The following is a 10,848-nucleotide window of genomic DNA, read 5'->3' as shown; positions in this document are numbered from 1 at the left end:
AGAGTTTATTCATTATGCTTTGGAAATTATAATGTACATAATTTTGATTAAATGACACAAATTTGAAAAAACTAATTAATTTTATCTTGAAAACTAAAAATAACATTTATTTTGAGATATTTATTGAAGACATTTAGATAATTTTTTTGAATTTTGTTGTTTTAAAAAATTTGTAGATATTATTTAGTACCTCGTATTTTTTTTTTATATCCTAATATTTATTTATAGCATCGCTTGAAAATATTATTTAATAGTCAATAAATCTTTATTTTTAACATCCTTAAATCATAATTTAACCGATAAATACATTTGAACCAAAAATTTCTTACGATGAAATTTTCAATATTTTCCAAGAGTTGAAAAAAAAAATTAATTTTTTTCTTAAACGAATTCCGCCTAAAAGAATTCGGAAGGCATAATGCAAATGGTTTATAGCTCTTGAAAGATGATTGAATTGTTTATGAGTTAAATTAATTCTACACACAATTAATTTACATCGCTTTCCAGAACGGATACATTGATGGTCTTACCATTTATCCCATAAAATCAGTCACATTCATTCACACAACTTTTTTTTTTTGGAATCCATTATGCCCTCTATTTTTGGTAATACCAACTTAATTCCGATAAGCAAAATAAATAAAAATCCGTTTGAAAAGCCACTTTTTGGTCAGAACCAGGGGTCACTTTGACGAAATTGGACCAAGGTCAACATTGTAATTAATAGAATAAAACATGTCTATTATCATAACGCCACCCTTTTAAAACCACCACACCAAGGATGTCCCATTCTCAGAACTCATTACTACACCTATTCCCTCATTCTCCCTGTCATCGTGCATTTTCTCTCTCTAAAGAATATTTTAGAGAGAGAAATCGTCGCCGGAAAAACCAAAGAAAAAAAATATCAAAGAATGGAGAAAATGAGTGGGATTGGGAAGAGATTTGCGGTGTTGTTATGTGCAGATGATTCAGAGTATGTAAAGAAAATGTACGGAGGGTATTTTGGGGTTTTCGTGAGAATGTTGGAGGAGGAAGGTGAGAGTTGGGACGTGTACAAGGTGGCGCGTGGTGAGTTTCCTAATGACGATGAATTGGTTCTTTACGATGGTTTTGTCATCACTGGCAGTTGTAGTGATGCACATGGAAATGACACATGGGTCGGTGAACTCCTCAATTTGCTTAACAAATTGAACAACATGAACAAAAAAATCCTCGGCGTTTGTTTCGGTCATCAGGTACTAACAGAATCCTAATCCTAATTTTGTTAACTAAATCATAATTAATAATACATGCCTTCTCTTAGTTGGATATGTTATGCTTTTTTTAGGCTAATTATTCACACCATTTGCTTTCGATTTCCAAACTTTCATTTGCCTTCTCTAAATTATTTAAATTAAAGACTAGTTTTTTTTTTCTTCCTGAAACGGCTCTTTTTTTTTACTAATTGAAACAGCTCATATAGTAGTTGATATTATATGAAAATTAATATTTTTTATTATCAAAGATATTATATGTACATTCATAATAAATCATAGGGATTATAACCCTATAATATCAAACTTGATTAATTGGTGAGTGGTGACTCTACTATTTTTTTAATATTAATTTAATTCAATTAAAATAGATTGTTATGAAAGAAATCGGAATTAGATCAATGCCTAAAAGGAATGTGTTGATCACCTTTGTTTGATGAGAAACAATCCTTATAGTCACATGGATTTTAGTGCGTGCTAACTGTGGTACAGGTGGTCCACTTCCAACAACAACAAAAAAGTAAAAAGATAATTAAACATATATTGTCCTTTGATTTGTTTTCTTGGAATTGATCCAAAGGTTGCTATACTGCTAGGTATCACTCACGCAAAGCATTTGTGTAGGAATAAATAGCTAAGTGACACATCCTAACAAGAGTAATAATAAAAGTAAAAAATTTATTTTAATTAATGTTTCAACTCCTTTGAAATTTTAAATTATGCTATTTTCAACACAAAATTAGTTAATGTGACCCATAATTTTAATTTACTCCATCAATTCTTAAATATTAGAGAAAATACATTAAAAAAATAAATGCATTTAATTTGAAATTTAAATTATGAACTTTGTTAATTCAATTCTTTTTTTATATTCTAGAAGGAGTATTAAATTTCGATGTGGAAGTGTTCTATGCCGTAAAGAAAATACTCTATCTAATATATATATACTCCGTTAAAAAAGTTGCGATTGGTTCTCCTTTGGAATATTTGACGCACTAAACTCGGAGTGGATTTGGATTTGCATTGGCAATAGTGTTTAAGCTTTGGTTTTTGGTTTATTATCTTCCTTCTACTATATATTTGTCTTATATATAGTCCAATAGCTGACGTGGCAAATTATTTATAGGAATTGCTGAAAATTGATCCAATTTTGCCTTTTCATAAAATTGATATTCCCCAAGCTCTTATGACTAATATTTGGCCACACAAATAGAAAGATATTTAAAATTGACTAGATGGCCCATTATGATGTAATCTTCACATGCATCACATCACAAACGCTACGACATGATATGGCATCACACCTGTTGTATATAAGTGCTTTAATTTATTGATATTCGGTTTATGTGACCTAAGATGCATATGTAAAGTTAAGTTAGAAGTATAGTATTATTTTATCATAACTTTTTCCGTGCAAGTTTTCCCTACCATTAACTTTATAAAGAAGAAAAAGCAGCAATTAATATAATGTTATGTTTGATTAGATACTTGGTCGTGCATTGGGAGGGAAAGTGACTCGCTCTCCAACTGGTTGGGACCTTGGTGTTAGAAACATAACATTGTCATCATCCTTGCCATACCCTTTGTCTTCTCTTGAACTTCCATCAAAGCTTTCAATTATCGAATGCCACAGGGATGAGGTTGTATACACTAATAACTTATCATTCTATATAATACTACCATAACACATGATGATGATGAGTTAGTTAACTAATAACTAATTAGTTGTTAATTGGTGTATTAAATTCATTAGATTCGAGAGCTACCTGCCAAGGCTGAAGTGATAGCTAGATCGGATAAGACTGGAATTGAGATGTTTAGATATGGAGATCACATTATGGGAATTCAAGGTCATCCTGAATACTCTAAAGACATTCTTTTTAACATTATCGACCGTCTTGCTCAGAATAATTTCATCACGGTATTGCCATCTTCTGTGTACATTTTTTTTTATGAATAGTAATTGAATTGTATAAATTAATAGTCACGAAAATATATAAAAAATATATTTATTTGCATTATTATATAAATAAACTTAGTTTATATGTGTCGACACGTGGCATGTTCTCATTGGTTAGGTAAAATACTAGGAATATGTTTTGTATAACAAATTTACTAATTAATTAAGTGAATGTTTTGAATTTGAATTAGGAAACTTTTGGTCAGAAATCAAAGGAGAAAGCTGGAATGTGGGAGCCAGATAAGGAGGCATGGAGGAAACTATGCATCACCTTTCTCAAGGGTCGCTATTGTGAAAGAAATGGAATAGAAACGATAAGTTACTTGTAGAAAAAATGTGTAGTATTATTCTGAAGTGTAGTCGTGTGGAAGAAAAAGTTAATAGGGAAATCAATTAAGTGTACTCCATTGGAGTTAGCTACCAAGCAACATATATGCATGTGTTAGTATGGCAACTATAATTAGTCATAGAAAATTTGGTGCAGTCTATGTTCCTGAAATTGTCAATATTTAAATTAAAGTAATAAAAAGCTTTTCAGTTATCTTCCGTCTAAATTTGGAGTTCTTTAATTAAGATTAATGTAGAAAGGCGTGGCAGTTATAGAGTGCATGTAAATAATGTGGAAAATTCCCAATTTATGTTTTTTTTTTTCTTTTGGGCAAAAAGTCTATTGTCTAGGTCTCTAAGCATAATTTCAAACGCAAAGTCTTTCATGTGGTATTTTGTTTGGCCTGGAAACAGGCCAGGAAACAGCCTGAAAATAGCATTCATAATCTTTATAGAAACGCAGCTAAATTTTAATAAGACAAAATAATATGAACTACTTGTTAGTATATATCAAGATCCAAGACACCAAATCAGCACTAAATAAGTGTATTCATTAGCTTTTATGGCCTCTATATTATTCCCAAATTAAAAAATAGACTCCTATTTCCGTCCCACACAATTTGTTCATTAGAAGAAAAAAAATAAGAAACTATTTTAATTAATAATAAAATGATTTTTTTTAATAAAAAATTATATAATATTAACAAATAGATTTAATTTGTATGCAGTGTAAAAATATTTTATATCAACAATTAATTATAACCATAATATTATTAGAGTCGTTTAATTTTTATATAATTATTTTTAAAATTACACGCATGGATGATTATAATATGTTTGATAATATAAAAGAATTCACACTAATATTGTATAATAATTATGCTCTTGACAAATTAGTTAATAGTAGTTGTAATGGATGTCTATGATATGCAAAAAATTAAACCATTCAACTACAATTTTATTTTATTTACAAGACTAAACAGTTTTAAGTGTATCATATTTGATGCAAAAATTGATTATGACACTAAGACAATACAATAATATAATGTTACTATTTTATTATCTACTATAATAATCTACTATAATAAAAAAAATAAAAGAAATACAAGTACCAAAACGTTGGTTAACCAAGTCAAATAGGCAAACAGTATTACAACCTCCTAATAGTTCAAAATCTTCAAGAATGAGCTCTAATAATTCCAAGATAAGTTGGTTGATGGATGATGGAGATATAATTTTACGAGATAGAAAGAATAAATGTAATGGTTTGGTGAAGATGCTGAAATTAAGATTGGCAGTTCATGATTTTGTATTTATATAAAATAAGTGTAGTACACTATTAATTCTTTTTCTTTCTTGACTTTTATCCTTTTTCCAATAAAGGTTCACTTAACTCATTTAAGTTTATGTGACAAATTTTTAGGGGAATTTTGATCTCCAATTTTTTTACATAGACCTAAATATCCTCATAAATCATAATATAGGTGGATCATTATATGACGGTCATATAATCCAATTACAATTTAAAAATTAATAAAGAAAACTAATTCTAAAAACACTAACATGTCATGAATAACTTTTGTAAGGAATTAAAAAAGGTTATTATTATTTTGTCAAAGATAAATTTATCCTATGCATTTTAAAAAAAAAATGAGTCTTCACTCTTTATGTATATTTATTGTTATTGGTAATGTTTATGTATATCATAAATTATTTCGTAGTAAATATTGTTTATTATGATTGTGTCGGTTAATACAAAAATGTGCAGTCCGTTCAAATGTACATATACTAAAAGAGAAGAGGCAACAAAATAAAATAAAATAAAATAAAAAGTAAATCATTATTTGATTTGATTTGAAGATTTGTTATGAGATTTAGACAATCTAATTTTAATTGTATTATTTTTAGTTATATAATAGTTGGTTTTAAAATTAATTATGAGATTAGATAAAATGGAGAGGCAAATGATAATGAAAATTTTGTCGAGGAAACATGTTATCGTAAATATAAAGTATCTACAATAATATAATATTACCATTTTATTATCTATCAAAAACTATTATATCTCCCTCCTATCTTCTCTCACTTCCTCTCTCTCTTCTCCCTCCCTTTCTTTTCCCACCTTTTCTCGCTCTTTCTCTTCTCAATTACTACCTCCGTTCATGTTATTAAGACTTTCCTATAAAAAAGTTATCATTTTATATAAGATACTCTTTAAATTACAAAAAGTATTGATTAACTTTTTAGAAAATACTTCTAAGTAATCGTAAAGAGTTACTACCTTTGGACTCTTATATAAGAAGATTTTTAGAGAAAATTTTATTTTCTAATATAAGAAATTTTTTGGAGAAAATCTTGTTCTATAATATAAAAAAATGTTACAAGTTTCAAGAAGTATTATTGCTTAAATGTATTTTATATTTTTTACTAAAATCATAATTAATGTTCATATTTAAATGTGAAAATGTACATAGTATAAAACAAGTAATTAAACATTGACCCCACGAGAATTGTGTTGCTAAATAGTTACTTGTTTGTTTTAAAAATAAAATGATAACATTTTTAATTGACAATTAAAGGTAAATTTGATATATAAAATGCAATTTTTAAAGATTTAAGTAGAGATCAAATTGTCTGATTTGTTTTTCTTATGGACTAAATTAAGTCTCAAAATTTTTCTCCTGCCTCTAATTGTTTAAAAATAAATAAAGTGCTCAATCTTGCATGGAATTGAGAATTGAGGAAGTTTTAGAAAAAAGAGTACCACAAAAGGAGATAAAGTGAATGAAAATATGTTGAGTCTTTCCATCAAAATGGTATAGGACTAAGAAGCACCAAGACGACACATGACTCAATAATATGTGAAAGCAGAGTCCACAAACAAATAATCAATAGTTAAAGGCAAAACAAACAAACAAACAACCATTCCAAATCACAACGCATTAGAGGGAAAATAAAGTAGAAAAATGAGCTCCTTTTTTATCCTTTACCTTTATTATTGAATCAATCCTCCATGTATGTAGACTATAATTTCGTGAGGATTCGGTTTTGTTGGTGCTTTCCACTAAATCAGCACTGAGTAAAATGCACGTAATTAGTGAAACATTGTGTGTGATCTAGCTCAATGTATTGGCTAGTTAGTTCATTTGAAATATAGAAATATCTCAATTGATGATAAGTCAATGTTAATTACTTTTTTTTTCTGTAATAGAAGATGTTAACTATTATTTATTTATTTTTTTATGTAGAGGATATGATAAATGAAAATTCGTATATAATTGCGATATTTTTAGTTCGAACTCGATTGCGAGATTTTTCAGCCTTATAATATCGCATTTGTCATTGTGTAGAAAAAGTTAACTTATGACCACTTATCACTTTAAATTATCTTATAATTTTTCTTTCAAACCACTAAATTACTTTATTACCGTAAATCAATGTTTAATATTACATACGTATATAGATATTAAAATTAATATCAACTGTGATTATTATTTTTCATTAACAGAAATTCTTTCTTATTTCACCATTTAAAATGAGAGCTCACTTTGAAAATCAAATCCATATAGACCAATGATAGAAGCACGAGAAGATTAAGATGGAAGAAAAAATGAAAATGAGAAAAGTTAGATAATGTATATGTTACGTGCTATCAATGTTAGGATCGCAAGAGATGCAAACTATAGCGTGTTTGTGTAACCTGTCATTAGGTGTAAATAGGCGAGGTCGGATGAGTCTTTATTAGGTATGTCTGACATGTAGTCACATGTAGTCTGTTATAAATTTACTTTTTAGAGTTTAAGTCTTACTTTGATAGAAGTCTGACATAGTTTGTTAGTCTACATAAAAGTACTTGTCATTTTAATAATTATAAATAAGTAATCAAATATATCTTTAAGTAAATTATCGAGTTAATATGACTTTATATATATGCTAATTCAATTCTATTTTATAATAATACATTTGAATATGTCAAAAACTAAATAAGGTTAATATGTGTAAATTACTAAAAATATATATAATAAAAAGATTAAAATTTAATATAATAATTATAATAATAAAAAAATATTATTTATATTTATTTAAATAGATCAGTCTAATAGGTCTAAAAGACTTATTATATAACATATAGTCTGTCATTTTTAATTAAATAAATTTGTTTAAAAGTCTAGATCTTGTCTGTTTAAAAGAAAATTATGGTCTCACTTAGACATGACCTAGGTTAAGACATAGACTCATGTCGGTTGGCCTGATTAATTCTCATCCATAAGTGTCACTAACACTCTTTTCCCATTAGATGAAAAATATTTTGAGAATATTATAAATGAGATATTTCAACTATTTATTTCGTTGTTTTTAATTCGTGATAATTTAACAAACTTTCTTCTTAACTTAATAGTGGTATTAAAGTGTAATTGATGTGTCTCTTTGATGAATGTAAGTCGGTGATGTTGCTTAATGAAATTTAGCACTTGGAGGGGATCTCAAATGAATAAGAGCATCTCCAACGGTAGCTAAAATGAGTTCGTCTGCCAGGTGTAGTTACATAACCTTTAGTTTTTGGCAAGTTCGCTATTTGAGATGTGTCAAACTGTCATTCTCTCACGAAGGAACGGTACCTTTTTTGTATAATTTAAGAATAATAATAAATAAATGATTTGTCAATGTTGGACTCTATTTAATGAACACATGAGTTCACCGTTTGGGTAAAAAATAAATGAGTTATTTTAAAATGATGTGGCATAGTAGACCCCATTTAACGAATCTATATTGAATTCACCGTTGGAGATGCTCTAAATGAACTCAAAGTTGAAGGAAGGTTTTTTTCTTTATCAAATTGAAGGAAAGATTATTAAAGTATAAAGTATGAACAAAAGTTTTACAATGAATGAAAAAATAAACGTCAGAATATATATAAGGAAATGTACTCATATATTTAATGTCGCAAAATTTTAGGTGATATTGTATTGTGTCGAAACTACATATAATGATAATCTTTCCAACTTCCCTCCTTGCTGAACACTTTGCATAAAAAAGGTTTGGGTTATGGAAGAATGTAATGGATGATACAATATTATAGTACTCATTTTTTCTTATTAATTAATTTTTAATTAAATATATCAATTTTAAAAATTAATCAATAAATTTTAAACTAAATACATCAATTTTTATTGACTTTGTTTATAAATAAAAATAGATGGAGTACGACAAATTGAGAATTAGTAAATATTTAGCACTTAACTTAAACCCCCATAACTCAGGCATGATCCCCTAAACAGTCATCATAGGTAGGTACTTCACGGTGTGGAACCATTTTCCTTCTCTCTCGTCATCTTTTCTTAGAGAAGTTATCTGCTTTTCCGTTTTATTTAAAAAAATGGTTTGTGGACGAAAAATTATTATATCATATTAAGATTTTTCGAAGTATTCGCTAGATTGAATCCTGATCTTTTAATTTCTTTATTCATTTTAAAATTCTTAACCGCTATCCAACTTATTTTTTCAGATCTAAATTTGATTTGTCTAATTTCTTTATTCTTCTTGAAGCTTATGTTAATGGGTTTTTTCACTGAAAGTCGTTACAAGTTGTCCTACAACCCACCCGACCCATAACACCAAGGAAACCGAACTTTTATATGCCACATGCAGTGTAGGACAAATTGGATACTTTGAACCTTATATGCCCTACTTTGTATTATAAATTCAAAAATTAGGCTCTATTGTGAAGAGAAGGATTTCATTCTATCTGAGTGATTTTGTAGAGATATAATATCAGCGGTATATTTCTAATTTTAAAATATATTAAAGGATTAAATTAATCCCTAACTCTAGTTCAAACGAAATGTTTTATATTGTTAACTTAAACATTATTAAATGGTATGTGTGAACTTTTGATATTATTTCCTGTCTCATCTACAAACCAAAAAACAAATATTCAATTTTTTTAACCCTTCAAACATCCCCAAAATCATCCTCTAGTAAATGTTTGGAATTCCCCCATTATAATTATAAATTTAGTATTATAAAACGAATGAAATCTCCAAATTAAGTTGAGAAGTATTATCTCCCCCAATAAGGAAACGTAGTCCCCTGAGTCACCCTTTAATGTTGTAATTGTTGAAGCAGAATCGTCAAGCAAAACTTCTTAAAGACAACATCGTTAACAAGCTTATTGTCAGAAATTCTAATAAAAAGTGGAAGCTCAATTATTACATCGTTAACAAGCTTAGTAATTTTCTCAAAATTAACAAAAGCCGTGAATTTCAACTTCCTGAGGATTGTCACAAAACGTTGTTAAACTTCACAAGACAATACGTTGTTAAACTTCACAAGACAATACATTGTGAAGTTCACCAAAACACTCACCCATGTTCAAATACATTTTAAAGAGACTTGGCAAAATATTATTAAAAATGAGAAGTTTTAAACTTTATTAGATAAAGCACTTTCAGAGAGATTAACTCCTGATTATATATTTCTGACATAGCACTATTTCCACTCTGGGTTCAAACTATACACGAACACCATTAATGATATTAAACTCTTTAACACCCACCATTCAATATTTATAATTGACAGACAAGGACCCAAATGCAGATAATAACCCCACATAATTAAAACTTCAAATTAACACTTGTTTTTTGAAAAATTGGGTTTATATTGATTTTTGAAAAGTTGGGTTTAAAATAACTTTTGAGAATTTGTATATGTTTGCTGCTCTTGTAGTATTCTATAATTGCCAAGGATCATTTTGTTCAATAAAGAGCAGCCATATAATTTTAAGACACAAGCAGCAAACTTAATGTACCCACCGATAGGCCTGTTCATGGTTGGATTTTTAAAAAAAATCAAACCATATCAATTTTAAAATTAATATATAAATTTATATTTATAACCAAATCCATTATTTAATTTAAGACCGATTATAAGATCAATTATAAAATTGGTTATAGTTAAATAATAAGTTTAAAATTAAACAACCAGTTTTAAAAATTTTAATTTTAAAATCAACTTTTTTTTTACAAAATCAGCTAAAATTTGATTATTTTTATAAAAAAAAATTAAAAAAATATTTATTCATAGTTTAAAAATCAATTATTTAAAAAATCAATTTTTTCGTTAAATTTTTTTAAAAAAATTCTCACAACTTTTTGAGAAAAATTCGATATGAAATTTTTTTTAATTTTTTTCCGATACTTTTTCAAAAAAAAGTTCAAATTTTTTCCATGAAATAAAATCTCAAAATTAACAAAATATAGATAGTGGATAAGAACTAAATTCAAATATAAAACACAATGAGCATGA

The 10,848-nt window shown here is 27.5% G+C and overlaps 1 protein-coding gene across 1 annotated transcript; it reads left to right on the top strand.

The window, feature by feature from the left end:
* The first annotated feature begins 787 nt into the window (after positions 1–787).
* LOC101488889 (gamma-glutamyl peptidase 5-like) lies at positions 788–3,757 on the top strand. The gene is made up of 4 exons (XM_004504805.4): positions 788–1,238; positions 2,741–2,896; positions 3,010–3,177; positions 3,408–3,757. Exons 1-4 carry the CDS (start codon positions 915–917, stop codon positions 3,543–3,545), a joined length of 786 nt encoding a protein of 261 aa, XP_004504862.1. The 5' UTR covers positions 788–914; the 3' UTR covers positions 3,546–3,757.
* Positions 3,758–10,848: the final 7,091 nt, after the last annotated feature.

This window comes from Cicer arietinum, chromosome 6, assembly GCF_000331145.2.
Source record: "Cicer arietinum cultivar CDC Frontier isolate Library 1 chromosome 6, Cicar.CDCFrontier_v2.0, whole genome shotgun sequence".
Taxonomy (NCBI): Eukaryota; Viridiplantae; Streptophyta; class Magnoliopsida; order Fabales; family Fabaceae; genus Cicer; species Cicer arietinum.
Note: the sequence above shows the minus strand (reverse complement) of the source record. Positions and strands in the feature narration are given on the sequence as shown.

Excerpts from the sequence above, each read along its gene's own strand:
- LOC101488889 (XM_004504805.4), top strand. The coding sequence starts at position 915 with ATGGAGAAAATGAGTGGGATTGGGAAGAGATTTGCGGTGTTGTTATGT. Across the intron at positions 1,239-2,740 it reads GCGTTTGTTTCGGTCATCAG|ATACTTGGTCGTGCATTGGG; the intron begins GTACTAACAGAA and ends ATGTTTGATTAG. Across the intron at positions 3,178-3,407 it reads CTCAGAATAATTTCATCACG|GAAACTTTTGGTCAGAAATC; the intron begins GTATTGCCATCT and ends AATTTGAATTAG.